The following is a 27,006-nucleotide window of genomic DNA, read 5'->3' as shown; positions in this document are numbered from 1 at the left end:
TGATCATTGCAGAGTGTTTTTTGTAAGGTGTAAAGTGCAAGATATACTAGGGTACCACAAGTTAAGAAGATTCCTAGTAAATAAAGTGCATGGGGACATGAGGTTCAGAAATAGAGCTATAACACTAGGGGTTGGGAGTCAGGAAAACTTATAATGATAGAAGGATCATGGTAAAATAGGAACTATGATGGAAAAGGGAGAGAAGGCAAAGTCATGGGCCCAGAATTGGTCATGGCTGCAATATGCAGATTCTTTGTAAGTCACAGGCCTACTCTTGCTCCCATCAACGTCAATGGAAGTTTCAACATTGTCTAAAATGGGAGCAGGATTGGACTCACAATAGCTTCCTAAGGTAACAGATGACTTATAGTTGTCTATGCTAAAAATAAGCATTTCTTTTCTTGCTTCTCTGACTCCCTAGTAAAGCTATCCCATTTGTATGTATCACTAAATGATGCACCTAGGCAAGGCAAGCAGCAAGCATGACACCATGGAAAGAGCAGGGGGCACCATCATGATATGTGGATTGGCTTCCAAGCTCACTAAAAGGAGGCCCCCTTTAAAGTCTGCCAACTTCAAAGTCCCCCATTTCCCAGATCCTACCTCTCTCCCAGTCATTCTCACAAAATGGCTCCCCAACCCATCCCACCCTCATTCCCTAGTGGTTGCTTTTCTCCTCAATCCCCTCTGCCCATTGGTAGCGTCACCATTTCTCTGATTTCCCCCTCCAGTCCTGCCTTAATGGTTCCTCTCTTCCTTCTTTCCTGCTGTTTACCCTCCCACCAGAGGTGTCTCAGTGCACATCTGTAGGTGGCTTTTTCTCCCGCCAGTGGCTGGTGCCACTGGCTTTAAAGTAGGAGCTCTTCTTTCTGAGAAAAGGTAGGGATGTATGGGCAGCCCTGCCCCATGCTGTTCCTCTCCCTTCCAGGCTAGCTGGAGGTCTCAGGCACTGTGACAGCTCAGGCTTCAGCACGGGCTATACAAGCCTGCCTGGAACTCTGGGTAATTAATTACACAGGCAACTAGCCCAGGCTGAAGCCCATGCTGGTGTGACTTCACTGCTACTGGTACCCGAGTTAACTAGACTAAAGCTAGCTCAGGTGTATCTACATAAGGTGCCATCACACACCATGACTGCAGTGGAGACATCCTCTGTAGCTCTGCCCCTTCTCTTCCTTTTTCCTTCCTCCTCGTTCCCCATGGACCAATCAGGAATCTCACATTGGCTCTCTTCCCCTTGCAGCCCTGGTGGCTTCGGCTGTGCTCTGGAACCCCAAGTACCCCAGTGGCCCCAGGGTGACAGCAGCAAGGTTACGATATGGGTGGTGGCAGTTAGAATATAGAATAGAGTGCAGAGGCAGCCAGCACAGAAACAGCAGCACCCATTCGGTCAAATAGTATCAGGTCATGCTAACAGGCAATCACATTGCCACATCAACTTGGATGGCTACAGTCCAGAGGAGCAGCCGCAGCATTAACACATGACTCAGGCATGCAGAATGGGAAGACTCTCTCACAGTGTTAATAGTAGGGGTGTGCTGCAGCCTACCCTCTGGAAGTGAGGGGCTCATACCAGTTTCCTTAGTGAAAAACAGAACGTGGCAGGCAGCGTGAGCAGGTGTTGGTACTGATAGGCAGCAGCTTGACTCACAGCCTTGAGCAGAGGCACTTGGCTATAAGAAAGAATAAAGAAGTGAGAAGAAACTGAATTAATACCCTTATTGGTACACTCAAATGGGAAGACTGCTTTTTACTGCTAATAGTTTCTGGGCTTGGGCATGATCTAGCACCATGTTCTCCTCAGTGCTGAATATCCTTTTTCGGGGAGGGGGCAAGAGAAATTTTCTTGCCAGCTGTGCTGAGACTGGCCAGCCATTCACTGTTCCAGCCTAGTAAGTGAGAGAATCCAGCATGTGCTCCGCAAAATATCTCTGCAATAAATATTTTCCAGACCACGTGCTTTCCTTTTGCCAAGCTGAGCTTGGGGTGGGGGGTGGGGAATGTTGCACTCTCTCCAGTCACAGTGATGTTCTATGTTTCTGCTGAAGGTAGACATGTACCAATCCCAATGAAAGCCCCCATTAAGTGGTGTCAGCTCTCAGGCTCATTGGAAAGCTACATCTGGTCATTTTTGCAATGTGGATATTTGCTCCAGGTTGAACTAAGGTCACCAAAGTGATTTCTGAAGCTTAAACTACAGTTTAAAAGCCACAGAGGGTAGAGACAGAGAAAACCTTATAATAGAGTTGTTTGAATAACTGATTTTGTGGTTTTGCTGACAGTTCCAAAAAATCAGGGGGGGAAATCATTTTGGATAGACCCCAAAACTGAAACTTTTCAGTTTTTTTTGGTGCACTGAAAAGTTTAAAAAATGGTTTGAACAAAACATATTGTGTCGATTTTGCATTTTTTTTATGTTTCTGCATTAAAAAATATAAAATAGAAGGAAATTTCAAAACAAGTTTGTTTCAACCTGAAAAACCAAAACATTTATTTTGTTTAGAAATGACAGAATGAAATGGTTAGACCTTGTTGGATTTTTTTTTTAAAGTGAACTAGCAAAATATTTTGGTGTTGCCAAATCTGCATTTGTCACTGACAATTTTCATCCATCTCTACTTATGAGGTGATCTAGTCTAGTCTATACTCTGCCCTTGGTGGTAGGTTAAAGCTTTGTCCAATAAATAAGTAGTTTGTTATGAAAAATGTCTAGTGTTCAGAGCTGGCCATATATACATGATTAAGTGAAAATCCTGATGTTCTAGGGTCAGGGCTAACATGACAGTCTCTGCTTGTGTCCTATAACATTAAGCTCCCACAGGGGCAGACTATGACTACTTCATTATGCAATGACAACATAGTGAAGCAAATGACGGTGGAAACTTCATGCAGCATATTGACCAGTGAGATCTTCAAAGAATGCAAAAAACTGGTAAGTCTTTTGTCATTCCCTTCATGTCCTCCAGTCCTACATGGGCTGTCCTGAGATGCTTACAGCTGTGGGACCTGCCAATGTGCCACTGCTTGAGAGAGCATCCCAGATGCTAAAGTGAGAAAGGTGTTGCTGGCAGTGATTTCACAGAGGAACTGGCTGAGACCATTTGCCTATTCTAGTATCCCCTTGTTGAGAGTAGCAGGTTGTAGTTGTTTCAGAGGAAGGTGCAAGGGACACCTCTGGTGGACAATTATTGAATAACAGGCCCATGAAGGAAATTTCATCTTCACCCTCAGACAGTTAGTAGTTGGCATCTGTCGTTTAGTATGTGGATTTATGCCTTAAAACAAACAATCCCTGCCCCCACCCACAAACAAAAAACATATTTAATTAAATGGTGGATGTTCTCATTATCCATATAAGTGTTTATTTTTTCTTGAAACCTACTGAGCTCACTGCCTTATCCATATATTGTGGCAATGTGTTAATTGTGCACTATGCAGAAAAGGCTTTCCTTTTATCAGTTATGTATCTATTGTCTTTGTTTCATTGAATGTGTTCTCATTCTTTTATTATGTGAAAGAATAAATAGGACCACCACATTTACTATCTCTACCATTCATTATATTCTTATAAGGTAGTTTCCTCTTATTTATCTCCTCTCTAAATTAAACAGTTCCAGTCAATTTCAATCTCTCCTTATACAGAAGGCTTTCCTGCATCTTATCATTTATTTTGCCAGTCTCTGAATGCTGTCTGTCTCTATTAGACCTTTTTTGAGGTAGGGTGATGAAAACTGCACCCAGTATTCCATGGCGTGATAATATTTTCATGAGTATACTTTTTATCAAGTTAATACAATATATTTATTCGAAGCTAAATTCAAACTTGCCTCCACAGTGTCCTTTTTAATATCACCAATGGCTAAATCCCTTGGGCCTGATCTAAAAGCCCATTGAAATCAATGCAAGTCTTTCCATTGACTTCACTGGACTTTGAATCTGCCCCCTTTTGTTTTCTCTGTTCAGTGTAATAACTAGGATGAAAAAAAAAAAGAAGGTCAAGGAATCCAGTCTTTTCTGTCCCTTTCATTATTGTGGTATTTAATCTGATAAACAATAGGAACTGCTAAACTTTGTAGATTGAGAATGAAGAGTCCTCATGCATGCGGGTATGGGTTACTTGCCAGATTTATCTGGGTATATCTCATTTAATAATTTCCCTGGCATTGCAGCGGCCTTGGACACTGGTTAGGGTGGCCATATTTCCCAAAGGGAAAACGGGACACCACGCAGAGCTGGCCCAAGCCGAGCACCCAGGCCCTGCCCCCCAACTTCCCTGCGCATGGGGCTGACCTGAGTTGCTGGCCCAAGCCCTGCTGGCTCCCTCTTCCCCTTGCCCTGCACTGGGTGGCATAGCCGCTCACCTGAACCCTGCCTGCCCCCCGTGCATTGTTCCCCCGCATGTTCCTCTGCACTCCGCTAAGGTTCACCCGTCACTTTTTTGGCAAAAGTGGGCATTTGTCTGATTTGCTCTTGCCCACTGATGATCAGTGGGCAAGAGCAAATCAGACAAATTCCCACTTTTGCCAAAAAAGTCAGGATGGCTGGGACACAGCTTAAAAAAGGGACTGTCCCAGCAAAAATGTGACCTATGATAACCCTAGCACTGGTGCAACTTGGTCCCTTCCTATTCTGGGCCTGAAGCATGTAGGAGTTTAGTCTCCTGAGGGATATAATACTTTGGTCTCTTTTAGGTTGTTTGGTTTAGTGTGCAGGTGCTGGGTGGTGCTGGTGGCCTGTGATATACAGCAGGTCGGACTAGATGATCTGGCGGTCCCTTCTGGCTTTAAACTCTATTGCTCACATTTTAGAAGTTAGAACTTTTATTTTTCACGAAAGGGTCTGATTCTCATTTACACTTAGAGCCCCTTACACTTCTGTGACAGCGTGACTGTAATTCACACCTACTTTAAGGCCTTGTTACACTGCTAGAGAGGCATGAAAGAGCTGTAGTATGAAAAAGAATCAGGTCCAAAATGTTTAAATATGCTTCTATATTTCCCATCATTTAATGGTTTCTAGAAACTGCAGAGTTTGCTCGAAGGGTTGGTTATGTTTCATAACCTTGGGCGTGACCATACTCCCATTGACATCGATGCAATGGCCTCCAGCGACTCCAGTGGAAGTCAGATGGGGCACCAAATGAACAGCCAAATGATATCATGAGCAAGTCCATTTAGAAGCAGGAGATGCATGAAATGAGTTTATCCGGTGTAACTCTCCCTTTAGGTGAATCCGGAGCCGTATATGGATATCTGCATGTATGATACTTGTGCCTGCGAATCTATTGGGGATTGTGCTTGCTTTTGTGATGCTATCGCAACCTATGCCCATATCTGTGCCCAAAAAGGTGCAGTTGTTCACTGGAGATCACCAACTCTATGCCGTAAGTACCAGGCAGCTGAGCGAAACACCTAGTAATGGCTTGGCAGGAGTTACTGCAGCAAGAAAAATCAAAGACATTCTCGTTTTTAATCTGCTGATGGCTCAGCTAGAACACCTTTTCATTAAATCCAGTCCTGCTCCCACTGATGTCAGTCAGAGTCCTGCTATTAATGTTAATAGGGACAAGACTTGGCAAGGGTCCCCAGTCCTGGGTGATGGTTCCTCAGGGTAACCCTTTGTCTTCTACATTTCCATGCACATCCCAGATCACACCTTGAAAAAAGATGGGGCTCACTCCTTTCATGAGGGAGACATGATAGACTTGGAAATACAAATCTGAACTAAGAAATGGAAATGTTTGCTGTAAATGTTTGCTAAATTGAAAGTAAATTCCTAGCAATTATTTCTAGTAACAGCCAGTGATATTGATCACAGTATAGGTTTGGGTGTATGAAAAGAATTGTGTGAATACTTTGCCAGCCTCTGGTGTGCCTAAAATAAACACTTCTCTGGTAAGTGTGGCTATACATGTGACTCCAAGCCTTCTGCCTGGATCCTAGAGCCATGGTGAATGAAATCTGAGATGGCTTTTTAAACTGATTCTTCTTATCGCATAGCACAAAGTTGTGAGGATCTGAACAAGCACGAATTGGAGTATCGGTGTGAATGGAGATATAACAGCTGTGGACCTGCCTGCCCTATAACATGCCAGCACTTTGAACCTGTGGCGTGCCCTCTGCAATGTGTAGAAGGATGCCATGTGCACTGTCCTGAAGGTAAACCCACTGTCTTCTTTACCCAGTTAGTTGGCATTTTCTGCTCAGCTCCTATCACTTACTGGTATCTTTGTACCCCCCCGCCCCCGAAACGTTGCATGAAATGTTTTTTTTTTTAAGACTGGAAATAAGCAGATTTGTAAGTTCAGTGGCTGTGAAATGTTCATATGCAAAAGTTACATCTTTAACAATCTTACTGGTAAGCTTGCATCACTGTTTCCATCAAGGAAAGAAGATGGTGACTAGATGTTCCAGTTTACTAGGCTCATCCTGGTTTTCTGGAGCTGTCCAGAAAGATTATATTGAAACCAGGGTTTTGACCAGATCTCAGTGGAATCCTAGGGCATCTCACCTGGACTTAACTTCCGGTGTCCCTTTTTGTTCCTGTTTTCTGTGCTGCACTGGCCACACAGTCAGAAATCTCCCTTTACACCTTTCATCTGTTCGGAGTCAGGAATAGAAGTGAAAACCATTCTTGGCTTAGAACTTCTGAGAGGCACACAGTGCATTGAGGCAATGGAGGCACGGGATGTACATTAGGGAATAGAGAGAAACATTGTGGGCAGTGACAGCAGCGCCTTTAAAGGAGGACGAAGCAGGGAGTGGGAGAGGAAGATAGGAGGCGAGCAAGGAAGGCAGGGGAAGGGAATAGAAATCAAAGGAGGGAAGGGAGAATAAAGAGAAGGAAGAAAGTGGGGGGGAAAAAAGGAGGGGAGAGGGAAAGTGAGAAAGGGTGCAGAGGACAAAATGAGACAGAAAATTGAGAAGAATAAGTCAGAAGGGCAGAGAGTTGAGGAGAGGAGGAAACTATATACTGTAGGACCAACAATCACAAAACCAATCCATTCCCCTCACCAATCCCCTGTGCACACACAGAGCAGAGCTATCAATCCAGGGAGTAGTGAGAGTAGAATCCACTAGGTACATCTTTAAGTAGTATGGTGTTTAGCACTTAAATATTAGGGCAGGTCCACACTACTGCTTAAGTCGATCTAACTTGCATCGCTCAGGGCTGTGAAAAAGATACCCCCATGAGCAACGCAAGTTACAGTGACCTAAGCGCTGTCCACACCATTCTATGTCGGCGGGAGATGCTCTCCCACCAATGTAGCTTCCTCCTCTCACGGGGGTGGAGTAATTATGCTGAAGGGAGAGCGCTCTCCCATTGGCATACAGCATCTTCACCAGACGCTCTACAGCGGCGCAGGTGGATCGGTGCAGCTGGGCCGATGTAGGGCTTTTAGTGTAGACCTGCCCTTAGAGTGACAGATGCCTAAGTAATACCTAAGATGAATAGTCATAATGGGGAGAAAATGATAAATCAACCTACAAGAATGCAGTAAAAAATGCCCAAAGGGACCAAGAAAAATCAGTAATGTGGATGTAAAAGGGTAAATGCCATTTTCTTCTGGTGCACCTGGTTTTCAGTCTAAAAATACATTCACCCTGTGTGTAGCATGAGCTACTGCATATAATATGCACTGGTGTTAGTATTTTGAATAGCTCAATAAAAATGCTATGGAGAAAATAAAGATTTACTTGGTGTCAAACTAACAGCTAGTTTAATATGAAGAGCATGTTCTAAACCTTTGAGCACAATCCAAGTATCATTGATCTTGTCATATTTTTAAAGCCTCTAAATACAGCGATCAGCTTAACATCTGCTTTGCAACTTATGAAACCCTGCTGTGCTGTTTTAAAACAGGAAAAATACTTGATGAACTATCCCAGTCATGTATTGATCCAGAAGGCTGTCCTGTATGTATATTAGAAGGTGCCAGGATCCCCCATGGAAAGGCAGTTGTTTTGAACAAAGATGATGATGAACATTGTCTATCATGGTAAGATACAGATTTTTATTCAACACGAATGTCTTTTATGGGGGCAGAAAATGAAATTCATATACAATAGTTTTGAATATACTATTATGGGCCTGAATATGATGCCCTTTTTCATGCACAATAGAACCTGAAATTTTCAAACAAGACTAAGGGTATTAGGCCCCCAAATTCTATTGAAATTCAGTGGGAATGAGGTATCTAACTCCATAAGGTTGCTTTGAAAAACCTAGCCCTACTCCACAAGTGATCCTGTTGACTCCATTTTTGGAATAAGATACTATTCAATGTGAGTAAGGTATCAGAATTTGGCCCTATCTCGATACTTTAAAATCCTATATAAAGTTAAGGTTATGAATGTGTTATCTCTCTAGAATGCCACCAAGACAAGTACGTGCTGGAAGGTTATGCTGTGTAATTGGAAAAGTAATTTCTCCAAGATTTACTGAAGGTATTCTAGGGCCCAGTCCTGTAAATACTTGCATCCAGGCTTAATGAAGTCAATGGGATCATGCATGGTACTGTAAGCACTATGCAGAATCAGGGCCTTACATTGCTTTGAGGGAGGAACTCACTATTTTTGTGTCCTGTACTGTAGCATAAAAGTTTGAATTTAGCTCTGTAGTATCCATAATTTTGGCATTCTTCAGATACCCATCCCTTTGATGAATGGATACTTCCATTAGTCAGGCATAGTGCTGTAAATATGAGAGAGTTTTCCACCACGTAATTTGCCCACATTTAATAGAAGTGGATGTAGATCTGCAAAAACTATGGGCTCAGACTAAAACCCTAGATCCAACCCCCCTGAACATTTTGGAAGTTCAGACTGGGTCTGAACTTTGAATCTCTGGCCTGTCACTGGTAGTAACTAACTGATTTATAAGCCTCATGGAATTGGTTCTGTTATGTTGATTAATTAAGTAATGTATTTTCTTTTAACAGTATAAATTGCAAGCCCTGAATTCCATCAAAAGGTCAAAAATGCATCTACGTAAACCAGTTCCCTAATTTTCACAATACTTAATAATAATTTATCTTTAATGTTGATACGCTAACCACCACTCACATAAGGTTTTAGAACATTATGTAAACTTACCTCACTAGGGAAACATCTTTGCACGTAGCTGTCACCTAATTTAGATGCCTACACCATCTGTACAAACAATAGAAAATATTGTACAAAAATGAATTTTATAGCAAATATCCAAAGGAAATTGGAATCTCAATCACAAAATATTGCATTAGGATTAAAATAATAAATCCTATATGTTACAATATGCTAAATGCCAAAGGGAGTTGTGTATTCTCCAATTAAGAAGCTAAAAGCAATGTGAAAGAACACAGCCTTGGGAGAACTTGAATTTGGATGTCACATTTAAAGTGCTGTTTTGCTCTGAAAAATGGCATCTTCTTCCGTAATAGACTGGTCCCTGGTTGCTTTCATTAGTGAAGAAAATAAGTGTTTACTTCCCATCATTCTAGTTAACCCTGCAAAGCTGGCATGGCTCAGAGGGAAGAGGCTTCAATCGCTCCCTTCACATGCATATTCAACAGAATTGTTTACTAAGTTCCAAACAGTTATGCTTGTACAACCACACTGAAGACAGCAACATTTCACAGGAGCCACTGAGGGAGGAAAGAATTTGGCCGGCCCAAGGAAGCTGGTGGTGATGTGTGAGAAGGAAATAATTCAGCTTATCTCTCAGATCCCAAGTTGGAATTTGAAGCTCTGACAGTTAGGAAAAAGCAAATCTTTTACTTATAAACGGTACACATTTGCTCACTGAAATCATTGAAAGATGACAAAGGCGGAACCACATGATTCAATTTTTAGAGCAAATTTTCAGAGCAAAACCATAATTTAAAGAATCATAGAATCATAGACTATCAGGGTTGGAAGGGACCCCAGAAGGTCATCTAGTCCAACCCCCTGCTCAAAGCAGGACCAATTCCCAGTTAAATCATCCCAGCCAGGGCTTTGTCAAGCCTGACCTTAAAAACCTCTAAGGAAGGAGATTCTACCACCTCCCTAGGTAACACATTCCAGTGTTTCACCACCCTCTTAGTGAAAAAGTTTTTCCTAATATCCAATCTAAACCTCCCCCACTGCAACTTGAGTATGGACCAGTTTCTGATCTCAGTTACGCCAATGTAAATCCCAAGTAACTCCACTGAAGTTATGTTTTGTCCTTGATCCCACACACTATATACAGCTCTCATTGCCTGGAGTTGTGAGCTAGAAGAGTGTCGCTGTTCTGTTTTAACAGTGGGAAAGAATGCCAGCAGTGTCTCTATAGTGCCATCTTACATACTGTTGTGATGGGAGCTCTAGAAATAACCTGAGAGAGGTTACAAAAGTATTTGAATCCAAAAAGTGCTTGGTTTCTGGTCCTGCTCTATTCTGAGGTTTGGCATACCTCTAATTTTTTCCAGACTGTTTTGTCCATCGCTATTATGAATGATCTGAGTGGTTTTGGAGCACCCATTCAATTGCACCCTATATAATGGAGATTATTGAGGACTCCTGCTCAGTGTATTCTGTGCATTATCAAATATCCCCAGTGCATCAGATTCAATGGGTAAAGAATTTTGAAAATACCATAGTTATAGCGTTAATAAATGTAAAACCAAACCAAGAACCTCCCAGCTGCCCAGATTCTTCAGAAAATCCTGAATTTTCTCCATCTTTTCTAGTGTCTCTTGTATTTCTGGAGGGGCAAATGCCATTTCACACATTTTCCCTACTCTGTCTCTCCTACTGTCGAGTAGACTTGGAAAAATGCATTGAGTGGTGATCCACTAGCCTGTGCTTGGGCTCAGGTGTGCTCCTTCCTCAGTCAGGCAGAGTGAAGAGCACAGAGCAGATGGATTTGGCAAGGTCGGAGCTGCTGAAGTCATGCTAAGGGAGCACAAGCAATCTCCTGCAAGGCTGTAGATACAGGGGGAGCGGTAGTAGGTGGGAAAACGTATGGGAGAGAGAGGAGTAAGGGAGAAATGGAGGCCCATACAGAAAGTGGCAAAAAGGATGGGAACATGCAGAGGAGGCAAAAGTGGGAACGTGCCAATGGGTATGAGTGGAGGGAAAGATCTGGAAGGGAAGAGGAGTAAGGAAAGAGAGGGGAGCTCCTACTTTTTTTGAGAGAAGGGAAGAGGAAAGGGACAGAAAGAGAGAAGAAAAGCACTAGAAGAATTTTAGTACAGGGAAGAGGAGAAAAACAAGGTAAAATAAAAATACAGGAGTAAAATACACATGGCAAAAGCTAAAGTCAAGATAATAAGAAAAAGGCAATGTGTGTGAGAGTGAAATAAGTTAAGAGTAATAATAAGATGATCTAAAAACACAGGAAGGGAAGCAAAGGGATCCAGGTGAATTTAATTGATTTCATAATGCCAATGGCAAAAGGCCATTAGAAGTGGATAGTTTTCTATGTATGAAACTTCAGTTTAAGATTTCAGGTTTGAATGAGCCCATGACACGAGGCACTGCCCAGAGCGGCTTGGTCTTCACTCTGGAAAAAAAGGTGTGTTCTTAATTCGAGTTAGCTAACTTGAGTGAACTAACTCGAGGTATAATCCTCGTGAAGACAAGGCAGTGTATAGTTTTCACATGAGTTAGCAGATCAAGGTAAACCCTTGACTCCCTCAAAGTCTTTAACTCAACATGCTTATGCCTGTCAAATTACAAACTGCCTTATCTTCACGAGGATTTTACCTCTAGTTAGTTCACTCAAGTTAAATAACTCAAGTTAAGAAGAAACCTTTTTTCCTAGTGAAGATGCAACCAGGGGGTGTGACCGAAATCTACTGGCCGTGTTCATCAGAAGTGGTGCCTACAAATCCCAGTGGCTTCTATGTAGCCCAGCACTTGGTGTCATGTTTCCATGGTATGACGCATGTTCACCCAAAGACAGCTGGGGAAAAGACATTTATCTAATAAACTTAGTACTTTTTACATGCTTCCTGCATGTATACATTAGTGTATTTCCATAAGTAATGATTCCATTACTGGGTGTCCCAGGATTGCTGCAGGAATAAGGAGATTTTCCCACTATGCACAATTTGCCAGGTAGCACCGTTGGTGGCAGTTTTCTTTCCTCTGAAGCAACAATCATAGAGTACTGAACAAGGTAGGATATGGAAATTGATACTCCATTGATCCAATCTGGCATGGCAAATTATATGTTCCTGCTGAATCGTTTGTTTACTCATTTCTATATAAGATATAACTGTATTCAATCAGGGGTGGTGTATTGTTATCAAAGTTCATTTTATCATTAGTTTTTTGGTGGTTCTTGCAGTCACTGTGAAGGAAAGAACTTAACATGTAGTGCCTGTGAGTCAAAAGAGAAAGAGGAAGAAATCATTACATCAACGCCTGCTTCTACAGAAGAAACAGATATAGACACAGGGACACGTGTATACTCCTGCAGCAAAATGATGGACCTGGCCTTTCTGATGGATGGCTCCAACAAACTCTCAGAAAAGGACTTTGAACTGTTAAAAGCTTTCATAATTAGCATGATGAAAAAACTCCACATCTCCCAAAAGAAAATCCGAGTGTCAATTCTGGAATACCGCACTGGCTCCAACATCTATCTTGGGCTCAAAGATATTAAAACACAATCTCAGATGAGGAAAATTGTCCAAAACATAAAATACACTGGTGGAGAAGTTGCCTCTGCCACTGAAGTGCTTAAATATATTGTTTTCCATGTGTTTGGAAAGGCACCAAGGACAAATGCTGCCAGAATTGCTCTGTTGTTGACAGCGAGCAAGTCTCCAGGAAATATTCAGCGCATCCTCCCTCTTTTGAAAAAGAAGAAAGTCACAGTAATACCAGTAGGCATCGGACCATCTATTAGTATGGAGCAAATCAAGCTAATTGAAAGGCAGTGGCCAGAAAACAAGGCCTTCATAATGAACAACGTACAGGAGTTAATGGAAAACAGGGATGAAATAATCAATTACCTGTGTGATCTTGTGCCTGAAGAAAGTGATGTGTTAACAACTACCACCCAAAAACCTACTACAACCCCACCCCGGGCAGCTAAAGTGACGGTACCCTATCATGGCTGGGAGTTCACGAGATTAGCTACGACACCATTGCCACGTAAAGCGGTTTCCAAAGTGCTTGATATAGCTTTTGTTGTTGAAGGGTCTGAAAAAGTAGGAGAGGAGAACTTCAATATAATCAAGGAGTTCATTGCAAAAGTTATCAGAGAAATGGACATAGGAGAAGAAACCATTCATATTACTATCATACAGTACTCGTACACTGTCACTGTTGAGTACTCCTTCACTGAAGCACAGTCAAAGCAAGACATTATTGAGGTGGTGAGGAAGATACAGTACCAAGGAGGGAATGCCACCAACACTGGAAATGCTCTCAGCTATGTCTCTGAACACACATTTACCACAGACAATGGAGGCAGGGGACAAGTGCCACGCTTAGTGTACATGGTGACTGCAAACCCTGCCACTGATGTCATCTCAAGTGTTGCGGGGGACATAAATGTGATCCCTATAGGTATTACCCCCAACGTGAACATTCAAGAGCTTGAGAAGATCAGTCAACGGCACACCCCAATAATCATAGAGAGTTATAATAGACTTATTCGAGAAGCACCTGACTTAGTGTTGAAAACGTGCTGCTCAAATAAATCCAGCATGGCCCCAGCAACTTCAGGTAAAGTTGGATATATTTTCTATGTATTTTCATTCTCTGTTTCTCATCAGGCTTTCTCTGGAATCAGAGATGGATTGTGCTTTGCATGTTGCTGTCCAAGTTGATTGGAGTGGGGGTGGAAGGTGAACTTAGGGTCATAGAAATGTAAGACTGGAAGGGACCTTGAGAAGTTATCAAGTCCAGCCCCCTGTGCTGAGGCAGGACCAAGTAAACCTAGATCATCCCTGAGAGATGTTTGTCCAACCTGTTTTTAAAAACTTCCAGTGATGGGGATTCCACAACCTTCCTTGGAAGCCTATTCCAGAGCTTAACTACCCTGATAGTTAGAAAGTTTTTCCTAATATTTAACCTAAATCTCCCTTGCTGCAGATTAGGCCCATTGCTTCTTTTCCTACCTTCAGTGGACATGGAGAACAAATTACCATTGTCCTCTTTATAACAGCCCTTTACTATTTGAAGACTGTTAATAGGTCCCTCCTCAGTCTTTTGTTTCTAAATGTGCCCAGTTTTTTTAACCTTTCCTTATAAGTCAGGTTTTCTGAACCTTTTATCACTTTTGTTGCTGTCCTCGGGACTCTCTCCAATTTCTCCATATTTTTCCTAAAGTGTGGTGTCCAGAATTGGACACAGAACTCCAGCTGAAGCCTCACCAGTGCAAAATACAGCAAGACAATTTGCTCCTGTGTCTTACATAGAGTGCTTCTGTTAATACATCCCAGAATTATATTAGTCTTTTTTGCAACTGCATCACATTGGTGGCTTATATTCAATTTGTGATCCATTATAACCCTCAGATCCTTTTCAGCAGTACCACTACCTAGCCCGTTGTTCTCCATTTTTAGTTGTGTATTTGATTTTTTTCCTTGCTAATTAAAGTGCTTTGTCCTTGTCTTTATTGAATTTCATCTCGTTGAATTCAGACCAATTCTCAAATTTGTCAAGGTCAATTCAGAATTCTAATTCTGTCCTCAAAAGTGCTTGCAATGTCACCTGCTTGGTTTTATCCACAAATTATAGAACCATACTCTCCACTCTATTATTCAAGTCATTAATGAAAATATTGAATTGTGCCAGACCTAGGACTGACCCCTACGGGACTGCACTAGATATGTCCTTCCCAATTTGACAGTAAACTGTTGTTGAATATGGTCTTTCAACCAGTTGTGCACTCACCTTATAGTAAATTCATCTAGATCACATGGTTGCTTATGAGAAGTCACGTGGGACTGTCAAAAGCCTTACTAAAATCAAGATACATCACATCTAATGCTTCTTCTTATCCAGTCAGCCAGTAATCCTGCCAAAGAAGGAAATTAGGTTGGTTTGGCATGATTTGTCCTTGACAGATGCATGCTGGTTATTCCTTTTAACCCAATGGCACTGGAGGTGCTTACAAATTGATTGTTAATAATTTGGTCCAGTATCTTTCTGGGTATCAAAGTTAGGCTGACTGGTCTAAAATTTCTCAGGTCCTCTTTGTTCCTCTTTTAAAGATAGGTATTACGTTTGTCCTTCTGTAGTCCTCTGGGACCTCATCTGTCCTTCAGGAGTTCTCAAAGATAAGTGTTAATAGTTCTGAGATTGCTTCAACTAGTTCCTTAAGTACCCTCGGAGGAATATCATCAGGCTCTGCTGACTTGAATATATCTAACTTATCTAAATATTCTTTAACCTATTCTTTCCATATTTTGGCTTGCATTCCTTCACCCTTTTTGTTAATATTAATTGTGTTGTGTATCTGGTCAACATTTTAGTGAAGACTGAAGCAAATAGGCATTAAACCCTTCAGTCTTCCTGATGTCATCAGTTATTATCTCTCCTTTCCCATTAAGAACAGGATCTACACTTTCCTTCATCCTTCTCTTGCTCTGAATATATTTTAAGAAACTCTTCTGGTTATCTTTTAAGTCCCTTGCTAAGTGTAATTCATTTTGTACCTTAGCCTTTCTGATTTTTTCCCTTCATGCTTGTGCTGTTCTTTTGTATACCTCCTTAGTAATTTGTCCATGTTTTGACATTTTATGGGATTCCTTTTTGATTTTCAGGTAATTAAAAAACAGCTGATGGAGCCATATTGTTTTCCTCTGCCTGCCCATCAGTGGTTAAAATCACTTCCTCCCTCTGCTTCTAGAGGTTTGATTATTTCACTGTGAAACTTTTGTGAATCATAGAAATGTAGGGCTAGAAGGGACCTCAAGAGTTCATCTACTTCATCCCCCACTGGGGAAGGGTTAAATGTACCTAGACCATCCCTCATAGGTTACCTGTTGCTAAAAGTCCCCGGTGATAGGGATTCCACAGTCTCCCTAGGTAACTTGTTACAGTACTTATAGCTAAATTTTTTTTCCTAGTATTTAACTTAAATCTCTTGTGCTGCAAACTAAGCCAATTTCTACTTCTCCTACCCCTAGTGGACATGGAGAACAATTGATCTCTGTCCTCTTTACAATAACCTTTTAAATATTTGAAGACTCTTACCATGTTCCCCCTCAGCCTTTTCTTCTCGAGACAAAACATGCCCAGTTCTTTCAACCCTTCTTCATAGGTCAGATTTTCTAAACCTCTTATCATATTTATAGTTGTCCTCTGGACTGTCTCTAGTTTGTCCACATCTCTTCTGAAAGTGTGGTGCTCAAAAATGGACATGGCGTATCAGCAGAGGCCTCACTACTGCCAAGTAAAGCAAAACCTCAAAGTTTTGTTGGATTTAGGAATGATCGTGAGATGTTCTACTTGGAGACCGGGGGGCAAAGCTCTCATGTTGAAAATACAGCTTAGTATGTTCTGACATAGAGGCAGTTACTGCTTGTAACAACAGAACACCGCCCTGCTGTTTTCCCAAACTCCAGTTGTCTTTCCTTTTCCTGCCATCTTCCTTTCCTTATTCAACAGATCTTATCTAAGAAGCCTTTTTATATTCTTTTCAGGACTTTGCAGCAGACCAATGGATATCATGTTTCTTCTGGATGGAAGTTCCAATGTTGGAGCATCAGAGTTTGAGGAAATGAAAAGTTTTGTAAAAGCATTTATTGGAAACTATGGCATCAGTAAGTAAACAGCGCTTTAACTCTAACACTTAGTTTTCTTTTACCCTTGCTTTGTTTGTGTAAGGGCCATGACAGTATTGACCCTGATACTTTACACACACACCCTGTTTTTTAAAAAAAAGAGTGTGTTGAAGCTTAAATTTCCATGTGTGAGTGATCTCCTGGATTTCAGTTGGCTCCCATTCTAGTGACAGTGTCCAAGGAGGATGAGGAACATCCTGGTGTCAGTTGAAATTTAAGCTGTTTCTTTTGTCAAGATACAGGAAGTGGTGCACTTGGGTCCAGTACTGGTGGGTCAGAATCATATCCATCCTGGCTGATAACTAGTGGGAATGTCCTGACTACATTCTTGAGGGGGATAGTATCTTGTTTCAAGAGGGCAAGTGTCAGGAACCCACAGGTCTCAAACCTGGGTCTGCAGGGTTCCCAGGCAACTGTTGCTGCCTTATTCCCATCCAGCAGCTTACTACTAATCAATCAAGTGGAGAGACCAGGAAACCTGAAGCTACAACAGGGCTGCCTCCCTGGGCCCTAAGTGGAGGAGCGGCAGGACCTGTGATTGGTCAGAGTTTCCTATTTAAACCCAAGAGAGGCACAGGCAGTTGTCTGCACAGCTGGCCTCTAGCTGGCTGCTATATTGGACCCTACCTTGCCTAAGTCCTGAAGCTGGCTTCCTTGCCATGCTTCTGGTTCCTGCTTTCCTGACCTGTTTCTGGTTCCTGATCCTTGACCATGGTCTCCAACTCTGGCTTGAGCCTTTAGCATGGCTCCTGACTCTGACTCCAGCCACTAGACATGCTGCTTATGTCCCAATCCTGACAGCATGATTCCCTCCCATGCTTAGATGCATGGATCTATTGCTTGAAAAGTCTGGTCTTGATGTGAACATCTTGGCTAAATACCAAAAGTCTCTTTAATCTCACATGGAATCATGGCACAGGAGAGAATGGGACCCAAACGACAGCTCCCATAAGGTAAAATGCTGTTAGGGAAATGCAGTTTGAACTGGTTCAAACAAAACATTTCAGGTTGGTTCAGCAAAACAAAATATTCCTGTGTGGGTCAAACTGACAGAATAAAATATTTAATTTAAATTTTATTTATGGAAAATTGATTTTTTTTATCAACACTGAGATTCTTTTTCCCTGTGGAAAACTTCAGTTTTCTGGAAACTGCATTTTCCTTCAGAAAATCATTCTGATGGAAAATTTCCAACCAGCTCAACCTAATATAAAGTGTGACTTCAGATTTATTTTTAAATTGTTTAGCTGGATTGTCTTTTATTTATATCATTTGTCTTCTGCTTTCTGCTTCAGACAATACCTTAACTCAAGTGTCGGTTCTCCAGTATGCAAGGGCAAACACTCTAGAAATTTCATGGAACATGCCACAAGAGAGTGAAAATCTTCTAAATAGGGTGAGCTCAATTCATCAAAGAGAGCAGGGTCCCAGCAAACTAGGTAAGTGATTGTGTGGATGTGTGTGTGTGTGTGTGTGGGGGGGGAACAACGTTAAATGTAGGTTGATCCTAAACACTATCTTGGACATTAGTGACACAAGATGGTTACGTAATATCTGTTATTGGACCAACTTCTGACCTGAAGAAGAGCTCTGTGTAAGCTTGAAAGCGTGTGTCTCTCGCCAGTGGAAGTTGGTCCAATAAAAGATTATCTCACCCAGCTTCTCTTTCTATTATCCTGGGACTGACACAGCTACAACAACACTGAGTACTATCTTGGACAGATGGTTCTGTGCTAGTGTGATGCACTAGGAATATATTCTTTCATAATTCATTCACGTTATATATTGATTTATGGGCAAAGAGTTTCAGTTTTCTCTAAAACGTGTCTGTCTAAGAGTTGCGAAGGTCATAGTGTACCATGCTTTATACTGGAAAGGAGATGATGACTTTCTTTATTCCTTATAATATTTCTCAATATTCATGTGTTATGTATCTCTCAGGCAAGTGAAGGAAAATGGTAATTTAGGATTTAGATCATCACTAATTCATCAGCTTCATTCACTTCCACAAAACTGTACCCAGAAACACATCTATGTTAGTCCTAATATTCCTGGGTAACCCAAATTCCCCTATGGTCCTGGGAAGACTGTGTGTGTGTGTAAGCTTTCCAGTTGTAAGTTCAACAAATGCAAATTATATATATACAATATATCAGGTCTTTGACCAAATACTCTGAGAATTTCATTCTTCTGGACTGGAACCACATTCTGTCTGGCAGCCATCGAGCATCAGGGTCCTATAAGAGCAGAGAAGTGTACAGATTTTAGGGTCTTTGGCCTACTTCATCCTGTAAAGAGTTATTGCTATAGAAAAGTGAGAAATAAAACCTGACCTCCATAGTTCGCAGGAGGATTGGCTATGATTGCTTTCTCAGCCTGGAGAAATAAAAATACCAGATGGCTGATGAGACTTCTACAAGCTCTTTGTGAGAGAAATTGTTACATTCAGATAGATAACTTTCATGAAGTCTCCTATGTAATGTATAGCAAGCTACAGAGACTAGCAGGATAAGCAACGAAAACATGGTCCTGTCCTGGGGAGAGGAGATGGACTGGGAGATGCATTATGCAGTTGCCAGTGAGTTGTTTGTTTCTCATTGGAAGGCACTCAGATACCACAGTGAGGGAGATGGTCTGAGACCCTGAATGGAATAGAAATCACTCCTCCCAAGTAAGTAAAGGAGGAGCAAAGACACCTGTGGTCTTGATTTAACATTTAATAAGCATCATTAACATTTAACATTTAATAAGCATCTGTGAGTCAGGCTGGTGGAATAGAAGGCTCAATGCTCTTGGGAAATGCATGAGCACTCAGCTCTGTCTACCAGTGTTCAGGCTTCTGGAAACATCCAGGCTGCCTAAAAGATTTGGATGCCCCAAATTTGGGTGTTAAAATCCATTAGGTGGCTTTGAAAAGCTCATCTTTCATTCGTCCTGGGCATGCTCAAGGGTTTAATACACCAACCAGCATTGTCACTATAATACCAGCATTGCTGCTTCTCATTTGCATAGTCTCTCCCATACTGAAAACATGATCCTGTGCAATCCTTACGCTGCCCATTCCATTGTGAGTAGTCCCTTTACAGTCAGTGGGGCTGTTTCATGCCAGGAACAGCTGCAGGATTGGTTCCTATGGTAAAACTCTCTTTGCTTAGTTCCAGGTAGCTTGTTTGCTGACGCTCAGGGTGTGAACTACATTCATGATAACTCTTTAGTGTTCTTACACTAATTGTGTGTTCCTCATTTTCTGCGTGCCTGACTTCAGACCTTGGGGTCTGCTTTTCAGAGATGTTGGGCACTGTCTGCTGCAATGCAACCTGTGCTTTGAATGTATAAAGTGCTGTCTAATGCTAAGTACTCTGAAAAATCAGGTCCTAGATGTGTCAGATTGAGCACCCCAAATTAGTGGAAATGTTTGACATTAATCTCTCTGTACCTCAGCTCCCAATTTGTAAAACCAAGATAATGCCTCCTCTCCTCACAGTGGTGTTGTGAAGATAAATGAATATTTGTGAAGCACTCTGGTATTCGTGAGGAGCACCATAGGAATGCCTGTGAGGAAATGACCAATTCTGTGTCCAGTGTAGGGTTTGAACACTGTGTAGTAAATGAGGCCTCAGGCTACACATTTAACAATAAGGAGAAAACAAAAAACTGAATTGCTGGTCACCAAGTGAGCACCATCCATCCATCCTGTGCACCATCCATCCTGTGGGGAAAAACTAGTATGTGATCATGGAATTAAAGACCGTGTCATAATGCGTACACACAATGGGGCCAAATTAGGGTTGCACAGGCAGCCTTAATTCTGGTATTTCCTATCATCTGTTGCTTGACTTTGCAATCTTAATAATGTTCTTTTAAAGGAGTTTTTTGTGTCTGTAATATTCTTATTTCAGAGTTGTCAAGGACACCAACAAGGCTTAATTTGTGCCAGGGCTGAGCCCCGGCATCTCTAGGCTTGGCAGTTCATAGCCCTGGCACCTCTGAGCTTGCTGCATCAGTGATGAATGTAAAAAAATTACTTGAGCCCCAGCACCTAATTGCTTGAGCCCTGGCACCTCTTTCATTACAGAGCATGAACACCAAAGACTTCCTGTGTGTGATCTAGAGCAAAATCCCTTACTCTCTCTGTGCCTTGGGTTTCCATGTGGATAAAAGCACTTTCTTAGCTTGCAGGGGTGTTTTGAGGATAAACTTGTTTTGAGGTGTGCAGGTACGATGATGATGGGATCTATCTTACAGCTGGCTGATATTAACTTAGCTTCAATTGGTAATGGCTTGTCTACACGTGAGTTATTTCAAAATAGCTAGGAGACTGGAAGTGGATTAAGCTAAACAAGAGAAGGGCACTCTTAGGTTGTCTCTGTGTGATAGTGGCACATCTGTAGTGCTAAAGCTGTGATGCCATAGTGTAGATGCTTCCTATGTTGACAGAACGATTTTTTTTGTCAGTTTAGTTAATCCACCTCTCCCAGAGGCGGTAGCTAGGTCGATTCCTTCCACTGACCTAGCCGTATCTACACCAGGGGTTTTGACGACCTAATTATGGTGGTCAGGGTGCAAAATTTTGCAGTCTTGAGCGGCGTGATTAGGTTGACTTAAGTTTTAGGTGTAGACCAGGCCTTGTTCTGCACTAAGTGTGTCCCGGCATGGAGTTATTCTGGAATAGATGTTACATTTTAAACTCACAACCTCCTTTATTCCAGAAAGAAAAGGAGGACTTGTGGCACCTTAGAGACTAACCAATTTATTTGAGCATAAGCTTTTGTGAGCTACAGCTCACTTCATCGGATGCATACTGTGGAAAGTTTAGAGGATCTTATTATATACACACAACGAACCATGTCAAGGTTCCTCCCGCACTCTGAACGCAAGGGTACAGATGTGGGGACCTGCATGAAAACCTCCTAAGCTTATATTTACCGGTTTAGGTCAAAACTTCCCCAAGGTACAAAATATTCCACCCTTTGTCCTTGGATTGGCCGCTACCACCACCAAACAAATACTGGTTACTGGGGAAGAGCTATTTGGAAACCTCTTTTCCCCCCAAATACTTCCCAAAACCTTGCACCCCACTTCCTGGACAAAGTTTGGTAAAAAGCCTCACCAATTTGTCTAGGTGACTACAGACCCAGACCCTTGGATCTTAAGAACAATGAACAATCCTCCCAACACTTGCACCCCGCCTTTTCCTGGGAAATGTTGGATAAAAAGCCTCACCAGTTTGCATAGGTGACCACACACCCAAACCCTTGGATCTGAGAACAATGAAAAAGCATTCAGTTTTCTTACAAGAAGACTTTTAATAGAAATAGGAGTAAATAGAAGTAAAGAAATCCCCTCTGTAAAATCAGGATGGTAGATACCTGACAGGGTAATTAGATTCAAAACATAAGAGAATCCCTCTAGGCAAAACCTTAAGTTACAAAAAAGATACACAGACATAAATAGTTATTCTATTCAGCACAATTCTTTTCTCAGCCATTTAAAGAAATCATAATCTAACACATACCTAGCTAGATTACTTACTAAAAGTTCTAAGACTCCATTCCTGGCCTATCCCCAGCAAAAACAGAATATAGACAGACACACAGACCCTTTGTTTCTCTCCCTCCTCCCAGCTTTTGAAAGTATCTTGTCTCCTCATTGGTCATTTTGGTCAGGTGCCAGCGAGGTTACCTTTAGCTTCTTAACCCTTTACAGGTGAGAGGAGTTTTCCTCTGGCCAGGAGGATTTTAAAGGGGTTTACCCTTCCCTTTATATTTATGACACACCCCCCAAATCTCAGCTAGGGTGAAACACTGGCTGGGATTTCTTCCTGGAGCTCTAGGAAAAACAGAGTTAATAAGACACATGCATCTCTAAATATACTACCAAGTACATAAAGACTAACAATATTTTCCACATCTCAAGGACGATTTTAACCAGTTGATTCTGGGAAACTTTCACGGGAGAGTGCATCAGCCACTTTGTTAAAAGCTCCTGAGATGTGTTAGATGTCGAAATCAAAATCTTGGAGAGCTAAACTCCACCGAAGAAGTTTTTTTGTTAGTTTCTTTGACGGTGTGAAGCCACTTCAGTGCAGCATGGTCAGTTTGCAGGTGGAAACGCTGACCCCAAACATAGGGGTGTAGCTTTTCCAGAGCGTAGACAATGGCGTAACATTCTTTTTCACCGACTGACCAGTTGCTTTCCCTCTCAGACAGTTTTTTACTGAGGAACACTACAGGGTGGAATTCTTGATCAGGCTTTGTGTGTATATAATAAGATCTTCTAAACTTTCCACAGTATGCATCCGATGAAGTGAGCTGTAGCTCACGAAAGCTTATGCTCAAATAAATTGGTTAGTCTCTAAGGTGCCACAAGTACTCCTTTTCTTTTTGCGAATACAGACTAACACGGCTGTTACTCTGAAACCTTTATTCCAGAATAACTTTACTGTATAGACAAGCCCTACATTAAGATTTAAACACAGATTTAAGGGGTCAGGAATAACTCCACAGGTAGGCAAACCAGTTAAACTGGTGCAAATACTGTGTGTAGATCAGGCCACTGGTTTCCTATTAAGTGGCTGTTGCTTTACCCTTCTTCAGTACTTAGGAACCATTTCTTTGTACTTCTTTCCCAGGCAGTTTTCAATAGGCAAGGGTAATTAAGACCTCTGCAGAATTTTACCTCCTTGGTTAAAACCATGATGGAGGTGTTAGTGAAACTATTGAGCCCACTTAAGATCATGTTTCATAAGATTTATGCAGGAACCTCCACCTAGTTGGATTCCCCTGTCTCTCACAACTCTACAGCTCCCCAATGGATTTTACATTTTATCCCTCACTTCAGTCAAAATTAAAGAAAAGGATCTTTAAGCAATTTCTGCTTTCCCAGTGTCTCCCCACAACACCATTAATGGCCCGTGTACTGGAATATTTTTTCCCTCGGTTGGCTTTTCCAGGTTGAATCTCATTTTGTTCTATCCTGCCCATATTTCTAATGTTTCTAGGTCATGTTGTACACTTTCTCTTCCTTCACTGGGAGTGTTCCTATTTGCTTCCAATCTCATATCTGTGATTCTAATTAATATCCTGAATTTCCTCCCACCTTCCCAGTTCATGAATGAAAGTATTCAATAAGACAAGCTCTAGCATGGATCCCTATGGCTTCCCATTCAACAATTCCCACCCAACGCAGCACATTGCCTTTTATCATTATGTTTTTTTAATGTTCATTTAACATCTTTCAGTCCTTGCAATATGTTTGTATCCAAGCCAATTTAAACCACTCCTTCAAAGTAAGAGTTTGCTCTTCACTGTATCAAATGATTTACTACAAATTAATCCAATTAATCCAGCCATTTTGTTTTTACTCTACAATCTTGTTCAGGGAGTGCTGAGATAGATGGTAGGCCGTGGAAAAGTTTATGCAGGACCTTTCTTGAGAGTCATGGGTTAGGAAGAAGCAACTAAAATCAAATGCAATAAGCACCATGATGCTATCCCCTTCCTTCCATGATCTAGGCATCACATCTATTTGGAGACTAATTTTTTAATTATTATATTGTATCTGAATTTTTTGTTCTATACAACTTCAGAAAATCATATGAAGATTTTTACCTGGGTTCTCTGAAAGAAGGGGGTGTAGCACCACTGCAGTAGCCCTTGGAAGAACCGGCCAAGTTTTTCAAAAACTAAGTGCCTAAAGTTAGGAGCCCAGGCCCTTATTTTAGGTGCCTAAACTAAAATTTGTTTCTGGCTGATGTAAATGCCCCATCACAGGAACACAGTAATACCACCTCCCCGAATGGCATAAGGCCATGGTTGACTTACTGAGGTTGTTGCAGTGCAAGTAAATGACACTTCCTGACCTGTGTCAACCCTAACAGTCCTCCAGCAGCTGTCCCACAATGGCCTCTTCACTGCAACAGTGACCAGAGTGGTCACAATTTTATACTCCTCTCCCCATGGGTCACAGACGCCAGAAGCCAGCCTCACTTTAAACCTCCCCATGTGATTTTTGAAATGGCTTTTCATGATGGCCCACCTTGGTGAACACACCTAGCAGCTCACCCTTGTTGTATGCAGCTGCCCAACTGACCATTCTGGTTCCACACACAAGATGCATTCCTGCCTGGAGTCAATAGGAAGTATTAGATCTCCTGGGCCTGTGGGGAGAAGACACGTGCAAGCACAGCTATGGACCAGCCATAGGAAGGTAGACATCTATGGGCAGATTGCGGGATGGGGGTGTGCAGCCAAAGGGGTGCAACAGGGATCAGCAGCAGTGCTGCATGAAAGCAAAGCAACGTCACCAGGGATTCCACGAGACCAGGGAGGACAAGAATAGATCTGATGCTGTGTCACAGACCTGATGCTTCTACAAGGAACTGCATGCCGTACTCGGCAGAGACCCCGCCAGAACCCCACGGACCACTGTGGATACCTTGGATGAACCTAAGACGTTGTGAACAGTGAGGAGAAGGAGGGTGTGCAGAGGAGGAGACACAACGGGAGATTCCAGCAATGCCATGAGCCAGGATCTTTTTGAGACTCTGCCACAGTGTAGCCAGTCCCACAGGCAAGAACAAATGAGCTTGATGAAGGAGTAGGGAACCTGGGTACGTGTGTGCATGCATTTTCCCTTACAGTGCTTACATTTAAAGATGGCATTTGGCCCATCCCCAAGCTAAGAAGACAGAAATATCAACTTTTTACTGTTTTGCTCCATAGAAGGAGAGACAGAGGTACAATGAACAGACAGAGCTAGCGTCGCCTTTCAATTCCCCTGTTGGGTTAGGCGTGTGGAACAGTTTGTTCATGTACTTAGCGATGTCCCTTTTAATCTGCTGAGAGATCTCGATGACACTTTCATGGAGACACTTGCAATACTCGCCCACAGGTTTCTAGGGATGGCAGCTTTATTTCTTTCTCTGCAGTAGGAAACTTTCCCACATCATTCTGCAATGACTGCAGTAAACAGGCCAGCGGCACATAGGCTCAGGTGATTTCAGGATGCACAGTAGCAGCTGTGTTCTCTCTATACCTTTGTAACCCTCTGGAGTGAGAGATCCGCTAAAATCACCACTGCCTGTGGAAAACAGTGCCACTATTCAGTGCCATTGCCCTATAAATGTACCCATGGAATAGGGGCTAAAATTCAATAGCCGCATGCAACAGAAAATCTTTCCCCCACTTGCCTGTGGTGGGCCGTACTCAGCGTGGCTGGGGTTGGAGAGTGGTGTGGTGCAGAAGTGCTCCAAAGCTGAAATGTCAATAAGCATTTCTTATGACAAGTGTTTATGGGAATAATGGAAGGGATTTTTGAAACTTGTCTTTCATGTTCCCTGGTGACTGTAAATCCAGTGGTACATCTATCAGCTTTTATCAGCAGCTCCTCCTGCTGCAGTCTTGAGGGATTCTTCCTCCATGCCCACGGAACACCCAATTCTGATGAGGAGGCGAAAGAAGAGGGCTAGCGAGGACATGTTCTGTGAACTCCTGCAAGCCACTTTTGTATTGGACCCATGAACGAAGGGCTTGGAGGGCCATTGTGACCAACGGCATGGAAAGGGGGAAAAAAAAGATGGAACAAAGGCCTAAGAGTCCCAGCAGGACAAAGAGGGGGAGATACACCTGGACATTGTGAGGCTTCTCAGGTAGCTAACCCAAATGCTGCAGACTCTGGTTGACCTACAGATCCAAGAATCCCAGACTCTACCCTTTGCAGTCACTGGTAAACTTCATTATTGCTGTTCCCTGCACCCCCACCCCCAACATATACCACATGACCTCATAAGTCATATCCTTACCTGTGTCACTCCATGCCAGGGACAACAAGGAAAACCACAGCTTCACATGCCCTGACCTGTGAGAAGCATGGCTGGTGTACGCATAGCCACAATAGACTACAGTTTGTACACTCACATGGACATAAATGTTTACATCCTTTCTAATTTTAAATTTTCACCCTGTTAATTTGTTAAGTTTGTATAACATGGCCTGTGGGTGTTTGTATGGTGTTTTTCTGCCCTGTTTTTTCTTCTCAAAGTTCTATTTTTGGAGAATCAAATTATCTTTATTAGGTCACAACAAAAATGGCAGACTGCATAGGGTAGTCAAAGCAAACAGTCCTTGTAAATACACACCAAGCCCCACAGCATTGATAGCTTCAGGAAAATACCCAGTCATTTTTATAACTGTACAGCAAGCACTGCACTCTTCTTATTAACATCCAAAGCTCCAGGGCCAGACAACACTCGA

At 42.2% G+C, this 27,006-nt stretch overlaps 1 protein-coding gene across 6 annotated transcripts in view; it reads left to right on the top strand.

The window, feature by feature from the left end:
• The window catches only part of VWF (von Willebrand factor), a 227,597-nt gene that overhangs the window by 104,081 nt on the left and 96,510 nt on the right, over nucleotides 1-27,006 (top strand). For all 6 annotated transcript variants that reach the window (XR_012155350.2, XR_012155349.2, XM_073315040.2 and 3 more), the window contains exons 24-30: nucleotides 2,813-2,932; nucleotides 5,227-5,383; nucleotides 6,000-6,158; nucleotides 7,864-7,999; nucleotides 12,298-13,685; nucleotides 16,613-16,732; nucleotides 18,049-18,192. Coding sequence is in view for 4 of the 6 variants with exons in the window: in XM_073315040.2 (XP_073171141.2) it covers nucleotides 2,813-2,932; nucleotides 5,227-5,383; nucleotides 6,000-6,158; nucleotides 7,864-7,999; nucleotides 12,298-13,685; nucleotides 16,613-16,732; nucleotides 18,049-18,192 (2,224 nt within the window). In the remaining 2 variants the exon portion in view is untranslated. The remainder of the gene's footprint in view (nucleotides 1-2,812; nucleotides 2,933-5,226; nucleotides 5,384-5,999; nucleotides 6,159-7,863; nucleotides 8,000-12,297; nucleotides 13,686-16,612; nucleotides 16,733-18,048; nucleotides 18,193-27,006) is intronic.

This window comes from Lepidochelys kempii, chromosome 1, assembly GCF_965140285.1.
Source record: "Lepidochelys kempii isolate rLepKem1 chromosome 1, rLepKem1.hap1, whole genome shotgun sequence".
In the NCBI taxonomy this organism is placed as follows: Eukaryota; Metazoa; Chordata; order Testudines; family Cheloniidae; genus Lepidochelys; species Lepidochelys kempii.
Note: the sequence above shows the minus strand (reverse complement) of the source record. Positions and strands in the feature narration are given on the sequence as shown.